The sequence below is a fragment of the Moschus berezovskii genome, chromosome 15, assembly GCF_049115385.1.
Source record: "Moschus berezovskii isolate FMDL1 chromosome 15, NW_MosBer_1.0, whole genome shotgun sequence".
Classification (NCBI taxonomy): domain Eukaryota; kingdom Metazoa; phylum Chordata; class Mammalia; order Artiodactyla; family Moschidae; genus Moschus; species Moschus berezovskii.
In genome coordinates, this window is record NC_142474.1 from 11,344,572 (window position 1) to 11,363,501 (window position 18,930).

Genomic DNA, 18,930 nt, shown 5'->3' on the forward strand with positions numbered 1-18,930 from the left:
GAATGGCATTGAAACATGTATGTTGTCATATGTGAAACAAATCACCAGTTCAGGGTCGAGGCATGTTATAGGATGCTTGGGGCTTGTGTGTGGGGATGACCCAGAAGGAGGATAAAGGGAGGAGGGAGGTGGGTTCAGGAAGGGGAACTCATGTACACCCGGGGCGGATTCATGTCAATGTATGGCAAAACCAACCAATATAATGTAAAATAATTAACCTCCAATTAAAAAAAAATCGTAAAAAAAAAAGAAAATTCATATGCCCATCAAGAAGCCTAACAAATAAAACCTTATCACTAAAGTTCCAGGTCTACCTGGCAAACCTCCGCTGCATGCAGGAAATCACTGCTGAAACTAAGTACTGACCATCTTAAAGCATTTCTTTATCAATTAACACTTACGTGTGTCCCTAAATAGTTCGTATTTTCAACGTTCCTAACTTTAGCATAAATCATTTCTATTTTGCTTCTTCTTCCATTTAAAATTTATGTAGAGCTGGAATAATGCAAGCACCTCCTTCTGTTACCAAAGTTTAATGTTTACCATCAGTAGACTTTAGTTGTTGTTATAGCAAAAACATTAACTTTTATAATAATTCTTACAGCTGAAAAATGTTCTATCATTTGAATATACGTTACTCAGTCCCCTTCTGTTGGACATTTGGGTTCTTCCTCCTAATTCTTAAAGATTAAAAACAGATGTTCTTTATGAACATCTTGGACATAAACCTTCTCTGTTTCTTGACAGACACCTGGAAGTGAAGACCTGGGCCAAAGACCATGAGCAGGATGAAAGGTCTTCATTTGCCAGCCACGTTCCCAGACAGGAGGTGGCCCTGGGCTCCAGGAGCCTGTACATCACGGCACCTCACTGGGTGCTTCAACTAAACTGTATCCACCCCCCAGCCACCCTGCTGAGGGAGTATTACCCTCTCCCTCTCAACCCAAGGCAGCCAAATCAGAGAGGGTATGATCCTCCTAAGGTCACTAAGGTCCTAAGAGTAATTCTGAGAGGAACGCTTGGGTCCTTTCTGCCTTTGTCCAGTTAATTACAACCTAGCCCTAGGGCTTCTGGAGACAGAAGTCTCCACTCTGGTCCCTGGGCATCTGGCCCTGAATGGACAGGAACCCCAGTGGTGATTTCTGGTCCCTGGGACTTGCAGGAGCCTGGCAAGTTCATTCCTGAAGGTGGAGGGCAGCTCAGGAAGTGCTGACTCCAGGGCCACCTCCCAGCATGGAACGCCAACAGTGCAGGGGCCCCTGGAATTCATGGCATCTAACAGACCCGAGCATACGTGTCAAGGACTGGCCCGGGGGACGGATGGCAGTGTTTCTGCAGCTAAGGTCATCGTGGAGACAGCCCGAGCTCGGCACTCACCAGCTGTGTGATGCTGGATAAGCCTCCTAACCTCTCTGAGCCTGAGCTGAGTCCACCACCCAACCCCCTTCACACACTGTTAAAGGACTGAGAACATACAGAGAGGCAGCAAGTAGCAAGCCAGGCACGTGGCAGGCACTCAGGAGTTAGAAACTTTAATCACAGAAGGAACTCCAGGACTGGGACACGACAGGTGCCTGAGATAACAGTGTGAGGACAGCCCGAGGCAACACGGTGAAGCTCCAGCAGGGCAGGACAGCGCGCATCTCAACCTGCCCTCAGTGGGCCCAGCGCAGTTTGCTGAACAGACTGACACACACAGCTAACTCTGAAATCCATTCTAGTGGAGGAGACACCAGAGTTCCTGCCACTGTGACAAGAGGGGAAACCCAGAGCCAGAGGGTCTGAGCAGGCAGCCCCCTGAGACCGACTTCACAGTCTAACCCCTCACTGGGCAGGACACTGGGCACGACGGTTAAGACCTCAGCACCTCACTTGCTGTGTGACCTTGGGTACACTATCTGATCTCTCTGAGCCTCATCTCCAAAAACACAGAAAAGACACCCCTCCCAAGATACCATGTGGACTGCACATTAAGCCCACAGCCTGATATTTAGCAGATGTTCAATGAACAGCATCGTTATTCTCAGCTAATAAGAGGAAGCCTAAGCAGGAAGGCTTGGGTGGGTGCTGCCCCCTGAACCCCTCTGCCCCACTAGTCACCAGCCTCTTGCCCACCACCTCCTGAAACCCACTCCACACCTCAGGCCTGGCGGACAGAGCTATGAAGTCACACCAAGAAGCACAGCCCCCACCAGAGTCCCTCCCCAAGGGGCACAGGCCACAGCCAGTGTGGCTCAGGGGCGGCTCTCCCTGAGTAACCAGGACGCGCTCACCGCCGCAGCCCCAAACCCCTGCTCTTCCAGGGGTCCTCTCCAGGAAACCTGACCATCGGTGCTATCACGAACACCCTCCACATCTGCTACTATGGACTCCACACCCCCCCATTCCCTGAGGACTCTGTCCCCCACTTGCACTGGGGAGCCTGCCCCACCACCCTGGGCTTTACGGGTGAGTCAGGAGCTCCCTGAAGATGGCACAGCCACTCTCTTGGGGCTGCCAGGCCCTGGCCGGGTGCTCGGCATCGGCTCAGCCACGTCAGTGAGACGAGTGCTCCCTGACAGGGGTGCTCAGGGCCCATCGGGAAGTCCCGCTACGAACATTACCGACTCGATCAAGTCCAGGGCTTCCGAGAGGCCGGACTCCACAGCCGGGATGAGGAGGTTGGCAGCCTCCACCACCCACTTGTAGGGCAGGCTGGTCTCTGGTGAGGAGCCTTCCTGGTCTTCACGCTTGGGGAAGTCCTCCAGGGGCTCTGGGGTCTGCACTCCGTCCAGCTCTGCGGGGACGGGCTCCTGCTCCTGGGCAGGGGCGGCCGCCATGACCTCCTCCTCGCTGCTCTCCTCTTCCTTCAGGACAGGGAACGCCGGGGGCCAGCTGGTCATGACACTTCCCTGGGACACAGGACATGCAGTTTGGGTTTCTCATTATGAGATACAAACTGTGCCGTGTTTCAGCAAAAATGCACCATCTGAACTTTATCAGAAGCCTATCAACCTTATCACTTGATAAGGAAACTCAAGTGAACCCAAATTGAAAGACAGTCTATAACATAACTAAGCAGAGACATCACTTTTCTGACAAAGGTTTGTCTAGTCAAAAAATATAGTTTTTCCAGTACTCAGGTATGGATGTGAGAGTTGGACCATAAAGAAGGCTGAGTGCTGAAAAATTGATGCTTTTGAACGGTGGAGTTAGAGAAGACTGTTGGGAGTCCTCCGGACAGCAAGGAGATCAACCTAGTCAATCCTGAAGGAAAGCAACCCTGAATTTTCACTGGAAGGACTGACTGATAGAGAAGCTGAAGCTCCAATACTTTGGCCACCCATGCGAAGAGACAATTCACTGATGCTGGGGAAGATTGAGGGCAGGAAGAGAAGGGGGCAGCAGAGGATGAGATGGTTGGATGGCATGACCGACTCAACAGACATGAACTTGAGCAAATTCTGGGATAGTGAAGGGCAGGGAAGCCTGGCGTGCTATAGTCCATGGGGTCGTAGATTCAGACACAGCTTAGCAGCTCAACAACAACAAAGCCTGACCTTATGCTTCAAAAGTATCAGTACCATGAAAGGCTAAAGTGGATCAAAGAGACAGGACAACAAAACAGTGTCTAATCCTGGACTGGATCATGGGCAGGAAAAAAATGGAATCTGGATGGAAGATTAGTTAAAATTCCTAAAGTAGTTAAATTCCAAGTGTGTACTGAAGGTACACTGGTGAATGTCCTTATTCTTAGGAAATACAATTCAAGTATTAAGGGATAAAGGGCACAATGTATGGGGCCAACTCTCACATAGCTCAGGTTAAAAAATATATATACGCATATAGAGAAAGATAAAGCAAATCTGACCAAAGTTAAAAGTTAATGAATCCAGTAAAGGGTATAGGAGAGCACTCTTCTTGCAACTATTTTGTATGTTTGGTATTATTTCAAAACGAAGGTTTGAAAAAGGAGTGGATACTAATTTTGTGACAGGAAAAGAAAAAAGAAATTGAGGAAGATCGTTTGTGGCCATAGTTCTCCTGGCAGAATCCTGGAAACAAGCTTTGACATGTTAACCTGACAGCCCGAGAAGCCTTGAACACAGCACACGTGAGACTCCCAATGGCTAAGACTGCACTCCCAATGCAGGGGCAAAAGTTCAATTCCCGGTTGGGGAACTAGGATCTTGCAGGCTGCACACTGTGGCTAAAACAGAATAAATAAAATAAAGTATTAATTAAAAAAAGAGAAAATGGTCAACCTCACTAGTAAAGAAATGTAAGTGACACAATGATATTGCACTGCTGCTGCTGCTAAGTCACTTCAGTCGTGTCCTGCTCATAAATGTGGCAAAGACATTCTGTAAGATCTGAGCCAGCGGTGACCAGTGTGGGGAAACAGGCAGCTCCACTTACTGCTGCAACAGAATGACACTGCCCTTTGAGTGGGAATTTGGCAATGCCTTATGAAAATGTGCTTCCCTTGTGGCTCAGCTGGTAAAGAATCTGCTTGTAATGCAGACTTGAGTTCAATCCCTGGGTTGGGAAGATCCCCTGGAGAAGGAACAGGCTACCCACTCCAGTATTCTGGCTGGAGAATTCCAGACTGTATAGTCCATGGGGTCGCATAGAGTCTGACACGATTGAGTGACTTTCACTTTATGACTATTTCAAATATCTACACTGTTCGACTAAGCATTCCACACACGTAGAAAGGCACATGTGCCAGGAATGTGAACAGTGATGTTCACTGCAGCATGCATGGTGATGAGATGTTCATCAACACAAGATATGACGATGACATGACAGATTCCAGAGTGAGGCAGAGGTCTGCACACGCATGACGGGGGGAGACACGAGGAGAAAAAGCTGTTTGTAAAACTGGTGGTTAGTCGCCAAGTTTTGTCTGACTCTTGTGACCCCATGGACTGGAGTCCACCAGGCTCCTCTGTCCATGGGATTTCCCAGGCAAGAATACTGGAGTGGGCTGCCATTTCCTCCTCCAGGGGATCTTCCCAACCCAGGGATTGAACCCACATTTCCTATGTCTCCTGTATTGCAGGTAGATTCTTTATCCACTGAGCCATCAGGGAAGCCCATTTGTAAGACAGCAAGAAGATCCAACCAGTCCATCCTAAAGGAAACCAGTCTAGAATATTCATTGGAAGGACTGATGCTGAAGCTGAAACTCCAATAGTTTGGCCATCTGGTGCGACGTACTGACTCATTTGAAAAGACCCTGATGCTGGGAAAGACTGAAGACAGGAGGAGAAGGGGACGGCAGAGGGTAAGATGGTTGGATGGCATCACTGACTCAATGGACGTGAGTCTGAATAAGCTCTGGGAGCTGGTGATGGACAGGGAAGTCTGGTGTGAGGCAGTCCATGGGATTGCAAAGAGTCAGACACGACTGAGTGACTGAACTGAAGGTCTAATCTTACATAAAACACCCCCTGATGTTGTGTGTCTGGGGGGCTGGCCCTGCTGGCCCAAGGCGGTGCACAGACCTGGATCTGGACCTCACAGGTCCAGCCTCACCCATTCCTCTCCACTGTCATTTTAATGATTCTATAGTGCTGGTAATTTAACTAAGGTTAACATTCGACTTTTTATTGTTAGAAACAGAACTTTAATGACTATCCTCATAGCTAAATCACTGCTCATTTGCTCACTTCTTTCTTAAGAAGTTCCTTGAGGTAGGTAAACACATTCTTTAAAAACCTGAATGCATTTTGCTAGACTGCCTGCCAGAAAACACTCACCTTTTCTGTGGTGTATGGGATCACCTCACTGCTCAATGCTTGCAATTATAAATTGTTTCCGTGCTTCAAAAATAATACAGTGATCATTGTAGGGTTAGAAACAAGCCTATAAGGCTCTAGACTGAGTCTATAAATGCCAACGTCCAGAGAGAACGGATATACTGTTTAATGCATATGCCAACACTTACTACCAAGGGAGGAGGAGAAGGGGGCAACAGAGAATGAGACGGTTGGATGGCATCACTGACTCAATGGACATGAGCTTGAGTAAACTCGGGGAGTTGGTGATGGACGGGGAGGCCTGGCGTGCTACAGTCCATGGAGTCGCAAAGAGTTGGATGCCACTGAGCAACTGAACTGAAACTTCAATTTTTTAAAAGTGTGCGCTGGGGTGTAGGATGTGAAAGTGAAAGTCACTCAGTCGTATCTAACTCTTTGCGAATCCATTCCATGGATTATACAGTCCATGGAATTCTTCAGGCCAGAACACTGGAGTGGAGCCTTTCTCCAGTGGATCTTCCCAACCCACGGATCCTACCCAGGTCTCCCGCATCCAGCTGAGCCACGAGGGATGTGAGATGTTAACAATGATAAATGTGACACCATATTATTTCATTTATATGACTTTTTAGAAAATTACAGAGATTAAAAAATTGATGAAGGGTGCCAGGGACTAAGGATGGGAGATTCTGGGCTGAAAGGGGTATAAGAGCCTGGGGGGTAACGGGGACATTCCGCATCCTGACTGCAGTGGTGGCGACATGACTGTTTCGGTCCTGACCTCCACAGGAAATGATGAATTTTACTGTGATTGCACCTTGACACATCTGATTTTAAAGTACACACATGCTTTTACTATGAAAAAGCCTTAGAGAGCAACAGGTGGGAAGGAAGCCATTGATGACGAGAGGAGGAGCCTGAAGGCCTCCCCCGCCTGACCCTCCCTGATGCTGGCTTTTGCATCCTGCATCTGTGGGCAGGTGAGTGCCAAGCGTGGACACAGGTGTCACAGGGAAAGGCCCTCGTGAGAGACATGTGGCCACACAGACCCTCCTGCAGGATTAAAGAACAACCGTGGGAACGGGTGAAAAGGGAGGAGCAGGTGTTGATGCAAAGTGCCCCAAGCACAATGGCCAAGCCCCTCCCGAGCTCCGACCCCCGCCGCTCACCTGGCCTTCCGAGGACGGGGCACTCTGGCGGCTGTCCTTGTCCTCCAGCTCCAGCAGCAAGTACATGGGGGGCTTGCTGTCTCTGGACTCACTCAGGAAGCCTCCCGTGTCCACCTTCCTCTTGATAGTGGAGTTCCAGTGATTCTTCACAGCATTGTCCGTCCTGCAGGGGCCAACTGGGACCTGTGACCCCAGCCCTGTGGCCCGCACCCCACCGGGCACATCATTAGCCTCCCTGAGCTGAGCTCCAGCCTCTGTCAAGGAGGGTTCAACCTGAGGACCTCTAAGGGCTCTCAGCTCTAAGACGAAGTCTGACATGCCTGCAGCCTGGCATGATTTACGGAGTATTCCCACACACCTCTGCCAAGTAAGCAAACATCTTATTCAGCCGAAAGGGTAAAAATCCTAACATTGATGTGTTCCAGCAACTGTCAGTCCCTTCCCGGCTCACTGAGCATCTGTAGAAACTGGAAGCAAGCTGCTGGCTGCTGGCCCCTGTCCTGAGGCTCAGGGACCTCAGACACGAGCCCTGATCACCTCCCATAGATAGAAATGGCCAAAGAGGGCAGAGCAGGAGGACACAGGGTACCCTGCTGACTACTCTGAGCCTTGGCTTTTTAATCTAGAGAATCAGCTCACTTCCTCCTCCATCACTTGTTAACGATTAAAGAGGAAACACGTACAGTTGCGTAAATCAGAGTAGTGACACGTAGAAGCAGGGAGGGTCACACGCGGTACAGGGGTGCAGGGAAGTGTGATGGAGAGAAGCCGATGGGTGCACGGTGGAGCAGGACAGAGCAGGAGTGGAAGGCAGGACAATGCAGAGAAGCACGGAACTGTGGAGGCACACAGCAGCATCGGCACGAGCAGCCTCAGGGCACACAGGTCACAGCAGTGCAGAAGCGTGGACACACGGAGACAATGCCCTCTCTGGGGCTCTGAGCTGAGTGCTTTTCCACCAGAGGAACAGCTTGACTGAGCCACCAGTCTCAGAGGAGGGTCTGGGCACTACAGGGAGGTGGCCAGGGACTCACCACGGTCGGGAAGGACAGACAAACCTTCCCCGAGAAAACAACATTCCCCACCAAAAACCCAAGGATGAGAGCGAGCTGGCTACACAGTGGGCACAAGGCAGGGGGCGTCCAGGCTACCAGGAGCAGGACACAGAGGGCGTCCAGGCTCCGTGTCTGTGGGTGGGAGGAGAGCAGAGTAGCGCAAAGCCCAACAGGTGAGCGAGAGTGACTGCGGATCAAGGTGAGGCTGGTGGCATCAGCCAGATCAGGCTGGCCACACAGGGAAGAGTCTCCAATCCAAGGGTTAGAGGAAGCACCAAAAGGATTAATACACTTGGGTCTGAGTTTGGAAACAGATGATTTCAGACTCCAGGGAAAACAGGCCATCGGGTATCTCATTTCCCTCCATGCCATTTACCACGGCACCACAATGCCATGGTAAAGAAAAGATTAAAAATAAAGCAAAATAAAATTGTACATGGACAGGGCTAGTGATTAGGATGCAGCACTCCTAAGGCAGGGGGCATGGGTTTAATCCCTGGTCAGGGAACTACGATGATCTCGCATGTTATACTGTGTGATCAACACACACACAAAGTATACAGACAAGAGAGCAGGGTAGATGGTAGTGGTGAATAAGAGATTTTTATGGTTTCCAGAAGATGGAAAGCAATTATGGGGAGCAACTCGGGAGACTGGAGTTGACCCTGGAAGATCTGGTAAGATTGCAGCCCAAGTCCCAAGTCGTTCCAGTTCTCCCTGCAGAACCCCGAGAGGCCCAGTGCTTGGAGCGGCCAGGCCCAGTGAGGAGTCCAGTGAAAACAGCGCAGTGCCTTGGACATCCATATCCTGGCCCTGATCTCACAGGCAGGAGGAAAGAGACTTATTCTCTTTTATAAAAAAAAAAAAAAGACCAGACAACCCAGGCCACATGGCTTATCAGGTGTCACCAGTGGTAAAGAACTTGCCTGTCAATGCAGGAGATCCAAGAGACATGGGTTTGATCCCTGGATCGGGAAGATCCCCTGGAGGAGGGCACGGCAACCCACTCCAGTATTCTTGCCTGGAGAATTCCAGGATAGAGAAACCTGGCGGGCTACATCCATGGGGTCTTAAGCGACTTAGCACACATGCAACCATGGCCAGGGCACGAAGCCAAAAGTGGGACCAGATGAGAACCCGCACGGCAAACAGGAGGCCCCCAGGCCCAGGCCACCCCGCTTCAGTCTCCCAGCAGCCAGGTCCCTGCATCACCTGAGGCAAGAATCTGAAGGACTCTTCTTCTGAGGAAAGTGAACAATGCCAGAGAAATCGGACTGGGCCTTGAACATCCCCACAAAGGCCAGGGGATGCCCTGACCCCAGCAGGCGGCTCACCTCCCCGGCAGCATCTTGGCGATCTCGGCCCAGCGGTTGCCCAGCACCTTGTGGGCTTCGCAGATGATGCGGTCCTCCTCCTCTGTCCAGCAGGACTTCTTCACCTCGGGGTTGAGGTGGTTATGCCAGCGCTCACGGCACTGCTTGCCCAGCCGGCCCTTCAGGTGCTTGGCGATCAGCGTCCACTGCTTCGTGCCGTACTTCTTGACCAGCTCGATGACCTTGGGGGAAAGACGCTGTGAGGCCACCGGGACCCCCCACCCGCCGTTTCCCAGCCTATCACCCGCCAATGGGATGTCATCCTCGGTCCCGCCCCCCGCCCCCAGGGAGCGTGAAGGCCACGGTGTGGCAGGCCCAGACCCAGGCATTACCTTCTGGTCCTCCTCTTTGGTCCATGGCCCTTTGACGAGGTCTGGATTCAAGACCCGCAGCCACCGGTACTGGCACTGCTGGTCAGTGCGGTTCTGGGAAGAGGACAGGCATCCTTGAGAACTCCTGGCCTGTGGCCCTGCCTTGTTCCCAGAACGACCACAAAACACACCCACGGGCCAGGACGCTGTGCTTCCCTTTGCTACAAGCGGGCCTGGCTGGAAGCAGGCAAACTCAGAACCCTGTGCGGAGCCAATGCCCACAGCCGCCCTGTGCCAGCCTGCGGGCTACACCAGGGATTCTCGCTTGCTCCCGAGAGGGGCTGTTTCCCTGAAGGTTTCAGACCCCGCAGAGGACAGAGAGTGCGGAATGGGGCTGGAGGGTATGGCGACCTGGTCCCCGAGCCGCCAGACAAGCCAGGAAAGCCAACAGCAGCTCCTGTCACATCCCCTCCCTGTCGGCCACCTGCAGAGCTGGGGGTGGGGGACCCTAGGGGGGACCCGTAGCACCAGGAGGCTCTAGATGCTGGACATGCTGGCTCCAGTCAGCTCTGCGGGGGCCTCACCATGAAGCCTGCTCAAGCATCATTTCCTCTCAGGTTCAGTTTCATGGTTGAGAAACTGAGCAGCAACTCATCAGTGACTTGCAGGAAGAAATGCAAATATGCCACCGATATGACACATGATCATGAAGCCTAAGGCCCCCAGGCACCCAGAGGCTGCCACGTGGAGACGCTTACATCAGGGTGCACCTGATTCCAGTTTGGGTAGAAGGGCCTCAGGAGGCTGGAAGGTTGTTTTGTTGGGAGAGCTGGGGGAGCGCTTGGTAAGGAACTCCCCTTTCTTCTCCCTGATACCAAGTCTCTCCCAGGGCCCCTGCCCAGGGGAGCGGGTGGCAGGAGGTCTGCACTCACAGGAAAGTGGCTGGCCAGGAACTTCCAGTCTTGCTGTCCAAACTGCTTCACCAGGGCCCTCAGCTGCTCGTCCTGCCAAAGCCAGGAAGACAGAGGGCTCAGCTCACATGCCGGCAGAAAGCGGCTGCTCTGGACTGAGACCCACCCTCCCTCCAACAAAGAGAACAGTCTCATTCATCCATTCACGTCATGAAGTGATTATCTAACTATGCGCCAGGCACACCAGCATCAGAGCTGCTCAACTTTTGGGACTTAAAGTCTAGGAGGAAGCAGACACTAATCAAAGGCTCCTACAAACAAAAGGAGGGCCACTCTGTGCTGCAGGGATGGAGAGATGGGCAATGAGACCTATGGGGGATCCAAGGGACTCTAGTGAGGCTAGGCTGCAGGAAGCAGGCGAGAAGGAGGCAAGAGGATTTGGGGGTGGGGGCAGGGTCGGCGGGGACCAGACCACACGCAGGGTTGATTCAGGCCTCTGCGTCATGCAAAGCCACTGATGCACTGAAGCATCACCGCTGACAGGTGGTCACAGTCCAACATGCTTGCTGTGAACTTCACTTTGGCAGCTATAGGAGGGCAGAAAGGAGGAGGAGGCCATTACAGGCACCCAGGCCAGAGGCGATGGTGACCCAGCCCTGGAGATAGGCAAACGTGGGCACTTGGAAGGGAAAACAGTACCTGTTAGAACATTCTCCTGAACATAAACTACTGATTCACGCAACAACATTAAAATCACAGTATCATTAAGATGAGAGAAAGAAGTCAGACATAAGAGTACATATTGTTTAATTCTGTGCAGAGGAACTTCTAGAAAAGGTAAACTAAGCTACAGGGACAAAAAGACAGTCAGTGGTGTCTGGTCAGGGTTGGTTGGTGGGTGGGAGAAATGAACAGCAGGGAGCAAGAGATGCCTGGGGTGATGGGAACTCCCTACAAGGTGGTGTTGCTGTGAGTTTCACAGCAGCACATCACTGAAACTCACTGGATTGTACTTCAACAGTTGTAGCTGACTGAGTGTAAAATATTCCTCCAGCAAACTGACCGTTTTTACCCCCTGCAACTTGCAGGGTTCTCAGTTCCCCAATCAGGGATTGAACTGAGGCCCTCACAGTGAAAGCTTGCAGTCCTAACCACTGGATGGCCAGGGAATCCCCAAACTGGTTTTTTTAAACTTTATATATAGAGAAAATGTAGTATTATCCATCCAGTGGAACATTCAGTTCAGTTCAGTTGCTCAGTCGTGTCCGACTCTTTGCAACCCCATGAATCACAGCACGCCAGGCCTCCCTGTCCATCACCATACTGAGCCTTAAAACAAGGAAATTCTGTTACAAGCTACAACATGGATGAACCTTGAGGACATTATGTAAGCAAAATAAGCCAGACACAAAAGGACAAAGACAGTCTAAGCCCACTCATATGAAGACTCTAAAGTAGTCAAAAATAAAAACCAGGGACTTTCTCTGGTGGTCCAGTGGCTAAGATTTGTGCTCCCAATGCAGGGGGCCCAGGTTCAATCCCTGATCAGGAAACTAGAATCACTATGCTGCAACTAATGACCCTGTATGTGGCACCTAAAACATGATCCCCTGTGCTACAAAGACCACCAGTGCAGCCAAATCAAAAAAGAAATCAAAAACAGAAAGTGGAACAAGGTGGTTGCCACGGGCTAGTGGGAGGAGATGGGGAAAACTAGTGCTTAATGATTCAGCTTTTTTTGCAAGATGACCGTTCCAAAGATCTGCTGCACAGTGAGAATACACCTCATGTACTGAACATACACTTAAAAACAGTTACAATGGTTTAACATTAGGTGTTTTTTCACACTCTCTCTCTCCCAGGCAGGAAAAAAAAAAAGGCCACCACAGACATCCAGACCCTCAACTGCAGCTTGGCCACAGCCCGGCACCAGCTGGACAAAGTCCCCATAAATCCTGTTGCGGGGCCAGCCCACATCCACAGTCAGCTCCGGACACTCTCCCTGGCTGCCCATCCCACCGGGTCAGGCCAACTCCTGCCTTCTGCCCGTGTCCCCTGGGTCCATCTCCAGCACCACCATCCTCCCTGACAACGGGGGTGGACAATTTCCCGCCTCTCCAATTCCTCCCGGACCCCACTGGCCCCTCCACCTGTCAACTCCTACCTGCACTGCCCTCGTCCCTCCACAGCCATCCTCTGTCTGAACAACGTGGCGCCCTTCCCTGCTCACTCAGCCTCAGGCTGCCCCAGATCTCTTATCCACCCTACATCCAGTAGACCAGCTCCCTGAAGCCGGGCTACGGTCACATCATTCATCTGCTTTAAAAATCGTCACTGACTTCTCCCTGCCAGCTGAGCAAGCCTCCGTCTCTGAGCCCAACCTTCAAGGCCTTCCTCCTTGGACCCTGTTCTATCTTTCCGTCTAAATCAACCTTTTCAAAAACTCTTCAAGGACCCTTCCCTCCAGCCACACCAGGGCCCCTCTATTTGCCTTTTCCCACCTACAACCCCTTTCCTGTTCTGATTTACCCACCATTTTGCATACCTCCCTGATTGCTGAATTTCCAAATCCTCACCCATGAAGCGTTCCTTAATCTCTCAGACAACAGTACACTCAACTTCTAAAGGCATTTCAGACAATAACAGGCACCTCTTACATCCAGAAGGCTTAGTGTAAGATAGGAGACACCACGGTGGGCATAAAGAACGTCAGTCCTGCCAGCACTGGGATGGCCACAGCACGTCCACGGGCCTTGTGTGTGGTCTTATTTCTCCATCCCAGGCAGAGAGAGATGCTCTGGGGTAGGGACCCCATCTTGTCTGGTCTCCTAAGACCACAAGAGCGGAATATAGTCCCTGGTCTACAGTGGGATAAACAGAAAAGGCTGGCCTAGCACTCCTGTGAAAAAACATCTTTTATGATTTAAAAGTGTTTCACAACTCAAACAGTAAGTTAAGAGGGGGTTGGGGGGAGAGACTGACAACTAAACACATCCAGGAAAACAGAGGTAGAATAAAAAGATAAGGCCAATAGGAGTTTAACATGGTACAGTCAAGTTACAAAAAGACCTGACAGTCTATAAAACTAAACATATACCTACTCCATGAGCATCCCTAAGTATCCCGCCTAGAGAAATGAAAACATAATCCTCAAAAATACTTAGGCAAGAATTTTCATAGCAGCTCTAGACACAATAGGCAAATTCTGTAAACAGCCAAAATGCCCATCAACAAGTGAAACATACCACGGTCTAGCCATACAATGGAATACTATTCAGCAAGAAAAAATGAACAAAGTACTGAATCATGCAACATTACGCTGAACAAAAGAAGCCAGATAAATACAGGACAGAACACACCAGCTTCCCAGAGACAGCAATTGCTGGTCCTCAGAGACACATCCCTCCCAGAGTCTGCAATACTGACAGGGTCCAGGAATGCTCTGAGAAGAATCAGAGAGAAACAGAGGGCCCGCTGGCTTCTTTCAACAGCGCCTCCCCTTCATCACACTGGTCGGGGCATCAGGCAGACACACCCCAGGTTCAGTTCTCAGTCTGGCCCCCCGAACTCTACAGCTGCCATCAGGTCCACTCCCCGCAACTGCCCTCAGTGTCACTCACCTCCTCCTGGGTCCACTTGACCTTGCACTTGCTGTCTCTCTGCTCTGGCACATCCGAATCTGTGTCCTGGTAGTGCAGCTCATCCAGCTCCTCACTGTGGGGAAAAAGCCAAAAGTCAAGGATATGCATCTCTAAGGGCTGCCGCCTGATAGACGGACAGTGTGGACAGAGGCAAGTGACCTCAAGGGAAAGGTTTCAAGGAGGTGGGTTTCTACTGTAGGTACAAATGTAGGTACTTCCAGCCTCCCCCTTTCTGAAAAGTTTTTGATGAAATGGGGTTGAGGACTTCCCTGGTGCCTAAGATTCTGAGCTCCCAATGCAGGGGGCGCAGGTTTGATCCCTTGTCAGGGAACTAAATCCCACATGTGGCAACTAAGACCAACCACAGCCAAAGAAATAAAAATAAATATTAAAAGAAGAAATAGAGTTATGGTCTATTTTTTCTTTATTCTTGTCTTTTCACTAACACCCTTATGACTTCAAAAGCTACAAGAAAAAAAGATTTCACCAAGAATATTAGGATATTCAACACCAGATACCCATTTCATAATTCCTTTTCAGTAACAAAACTTTAACTTGCATGGGTATTTTAAGGATTAAAGCCAAAGATGTATGTAATCATTATGCACCAGGATTTTAAGAAATATTGGTTATCTGAGAAAACCATTTAAAATACATTATCTCAGGGACTTCCGTGGGGCTCCATGTTCCCAATGCAGCAAGTCTGGTTCAAGCCCTGGTCAGGGAACTAGATCTCACACACTGCAAGTGAGAGTTCCTAGAGATTCTGCGTGCTGCAACTAAGACCCAGCACAGCCAAAGAAATATGTATTAAAAAACAAAATATATTACCTCAGTAACTAGGTCCATTTTTGCACACCCCTTCTCAGTCCCTGCCTACACACAGGCCTAATTTATGGAGCAAAAAATCAGAGTACAAGCAACTTTGAATTCTGGATGTTTTTATTTTCTAACAAGTAACTTTCCAAGTCACTCCAAAATCTTCCTATTTACATGGTTTAATGGTTAAAAAAATGAAGATCACGCTATCCACCCCCAGGGATGTCTGGCCCTCACTGGAGCACCCTCCCAACTCAGGTGGACCTCTGTCAGGGACATTCCTCAGTCATGCATTTTTAAGTAGGAAAAGTCTATGAGTCTGCAAGCACAGGTCAGGTGTCAAAAGAAGGAAGAGGACTTCCTTCTGCAGCCACACTCCTTTCCCCTTCTCAGCATCTCCCTAGTCACTCCCACACTCCCCACAGCACCTCAGAAATCCTCCTGCCTTATAACATAGACTCTTAGGTTGCAACTGCCTATCTCCTTGACAACCAGGACAGAGGTCACCTCCACCTCCGTATCTGCCTTTAGACGATGGCACCAAAACGCCTTAAGAAATGTTTGCTCTGGAAATGGCAGATACAGGAATGAATGACTAAACATGCAAAGCTGCCGTCTCTTAGTTGATCAGAAATGCTAACATAAGTCAACTTTTAGAATTAGGTAAGGAAGGGACAGACGCAGTCCAAACCCAGCAACACCAGTCACAGGAGCTGGAGTTCAACCTTGTCTTGTCATTTCCCAACCCAATTCATGGAGTACTCCACCATCGCAAAATAGGAGGAAAAAATTCTACAAGACACTAATAACAGAAAGAAGCTGGCTTTAACATCAACTGCCCCCGGCCTCTGTTCTAACAGAAACTATCTTTGGTTCTCTGACACCCAGCTTCTAATGGAAGCTCAGCAAATGTTCCTTCAAGGACAAAGTGATTTCTGTGTGAACACTCTCTGGAGCTCCAATACTCTATTTAATGGGGACAACACTTCAGACGGCAGGGAGAATTCTGTGAGGTTTAATATATTTATATCACCATCACGGTAATGACTGTCTACTTCACATACATTCTCATTAGCCCTGTTTAATAGATGTGAAAATTGAGCTCCCAGGTGCACTAGCGGTAAAGAACCCCCCTGCCAATGCAGGAGACATAAAAGACACAGGTTCAATCCCTGGGTCAGGCAGATCCCCTGGAGGAGGGCATGGCAACCCACTCCAGTTCTCTTGCCTGGAAAATCTCACGGACAGAGAAGTCTAGCAGGCTACAGCCCCTAAGAGTGCAAAGAGTCAGACACAACTGAAGCGACTTAGCACGCACACACGAAGCTCGCAGGGGTTAACCTGCACCTGCAGGTCCTCATCTCACAATCCCAGCAGGAAAAGCAGAGGCTAATTCAGTAGTGGCAACCACGTGGAGGTCTCACACACCCTTTCTATGCCCTTGCATGTGCTGGGCTCTGCTCCAGTTGGGGTGAGCCAGAAGCCGAGCAGGAAGTAGGTCACTGGTGCAGAAGAGAGTTCTAGCAAGAAGCAAAGAGTCACACTGAACGCTGTGGGGTTCCAGGGTGCAGGATCCATCCCTCACCCGAGAGCTGGGATTCCTCCACTGAGCCCCAGGGCATAGACGGTAGGAGACCTGGAGATTGTCAGGGGCTTTGGGTTTGTTGCCTGGAGTGAACACTTCCTGAACCAGAAATTCAGGACCTGACAAGCGCCTGCCCAGAAAATAACTCCTGAGAATTGGAGCTGCCCTGAGAAACCATGGCCTGAGGAAGACACGCCCTGTGCCTGGTGACTGCCCAGGGATCAGATGTTTCCTTGCTGAGAAGAATTCTAGGGAAAGCAGCAATCACTGCCTCTCAGATCTGCTGAGCCTGTGAAGGCAAACACCACCTGAAGCGGGATTTCAGGCTATCTGGGAGGGATACATGAATCCTCGGAGGGAACAGGTCAGAACCCCTTGTGGTTCTGTACTGTGACTCCCAGACTGGTTGAAAAGCCTAGAACTCAGACACTGAAAGAACAGGTGTAAGACAGGGAGGTGGAGCACACAGACCTGGCTTGTCTCTGCCACTCAAACTCTGGGGGGATAAGTAAAATGGAGACTGCAGTTCTTGCCTCCGCCCCAGGGGTTGCTGGCACACATCAGTCTCTCTTCCCCTCGCTTTCAACCCTAGCTGCCCCCACCCCCGCATGTCGAACAGGAAGAAGGTCTCCGGAGCGAGACCGACCCAAGGCCCCGAGTCCAGGTGTAGGGGACCAAAAAGTCCCTCACGGCCCCAGCAACTCTCCCAGGTCAGGGGAGAGAGCCGGGAGTGCTCCGTGCTTCCCCGAATGCTAAGAAATGCCCACCGGCAAAACCAGACCGCCCAAAAGGCTTGAGAAACAAGCGTCTTCCAGGCTTTGGCCTCCCACCCGCCGCGACTTCGAAAATCATTTTTCTTCTCCAGGGGTCGCCTCCCTCCCCGGTAAAGGCCCTTCCAGCTGACACCACCGTCCCACCCCCACCCCGCAATTAGGCGGGAGACAAAATGACATCATACGAGGCTTGGCCCGGGTCCCACGAGACCCGCCCGCCCCAGCTCCGAGGCCCAGCAGGCCGGGGGGTGCCGAGCGAGGGGCCCCCGAGAGCCCCCGGGCTTCGCGCGCACCCCCGGCGTCTGCCCGCGTCGGGCGATGCTGGACACCGGAGTTTTCTGCCGACCCCAACCGCGCCCGGCCCGCCTCGGAAGGGCCCCGGCGAGGGCGGCGGTGGGGGCAGGGGTCGGGGCTGAGGAGGATGGCGCCTGGGGAGGGGGAAGGGCCCTCCGCCGCCCCGCTCCGCTCACCCGCGCGTCCGCCGCGACATCCCCCCGGCCCGGGCCGCGCCGCGCTCGCCCGCCCGCCGGCCGAGCCCGGAGCGGGAGCCGGGCCGGGGTCAGGGTGCGAGCTGCTCCGGCCGCTCCGGGCCCCGGGGCCGCGTGGCGAGGCGTCAGCGTGACCGCAGGTCCGGCCGCTGCTCACGGGGACCGCGGCTGCTGCCGGCGCTCGCAGAAACACTTTTCTATCTCCCGCCAAGCGCGTCGGCGCCGCCCGGGCCAGGCGCGCGGGCGGGCTGGTGCGCAGGGGCGGGGCCGGCGAGCGACGCGGGGCGGGGCCAGCGGGAGGGTCGTGCTCGGGGCGGGGCCTGAGGGCCCGAGGGCCCCGCACCTAATCTCCCAGGGCAAGGAGCTCCTGGGCGCGGCTTTGACCCCGCCACACGGTGACTGAGGCATGGCCCGGCCAAGAGTCGTAGGGCAGGCCTGGAGGAGGGAAGACTGAGAAAAGGGAATGAGCCGCAAGGATGGGAGAGTCAGGCCGGGGGAAACCACCTGTGCAGAGCCCGGCGCTAGTCCAAGCAGCTCCTATGTCCCTACCCCCCAACCCCAAAGCGGCCTCCTCACCTAGACCTAGACCAGGGCTGAGGCTTGTAACCCACTCCCTTCTTCCTTTCCAGCCTCGAACTCAAGTGGCTCCAGCTCCTGTTCTGGCAGCCCAAAGCAAGCCTCCTAAAAAGCAAACCTGATGTTGCCTCTCCAGAACTTAAAATCTCTGTCCTCTCCCTCGGGGTAAAATATTCTGCAATCAGGTTTATAGCACTCTGCCAGATCTCCACCCCGCCCCTAGCGAGAGGAAACTCTTCAGCCTCCTGGCCTTTGCTAGGGCGGATACACTTCCCACCTCTCCCACAGGAACTAGTTCCTGTTGATGAGCCCACAGCCCACAATCTACTTGCTGACTTAGACACATGTCCTCATTTGAACTAGGGGCTTGCTAAAGTCCACGGGGCCCCTCAACTCACAGCAGTATCCGCAAGGCCCAGAATTCAGCGACTGCATTAAATTCAGTTTACCACATGCTTAAACTCCTAGGATCTTAGCAATGATTT

The 18,930-nt window shown here is 51.8% G+C and overlaps 1 protein-coding gene across 1 annotated transcript in view; it reads right to left on the bottom strand.

The window, feature by feature from the left end:
• MYBL2 (MYB proto-oncogene like 2) overlaps window positions 1–18,099 on the bottom strand; it is a 30,883-nt gene extending 12,784 nt beyond the window's left edge. Inside the window, exons 1-7 of the mRNA XM_055437569.2 lie at window positions 17,852–18,099; window positions 14,184–14,277; window positions 10,585–10,656; window positions 9,674–9,766; window positions 9,303–9,523; window positions 6,914–7,076; window positions 2,604–2,891 (exon numbers count right to left, since the gene is read on the bottom strand). Coding sequence (XP_055293544.1) covers window positions 2,604–2,891; window positions 6,914–7,076; window positions 9,303–9,523; window positions 9,674–9,766; window positions 10,585–10,656; window positions 14,184–14,277; window positions 17,852–17,871 — 951 coding nt within the window. The 5' untranslated portion in view covers window positions 17,872–18,099. The remainder of the gene's footprint in view (window positions 1–2,603; window positions 2,892–6,913; window positions 7,077–9,302; window positions 9,524–9,673; window positions 9,767–10,584; window positions 10,657–14,183; window positions 14,278–17,851) is intronic.
• Window positions 18,100–18,930: the final 831 nt, after the last annotated feature.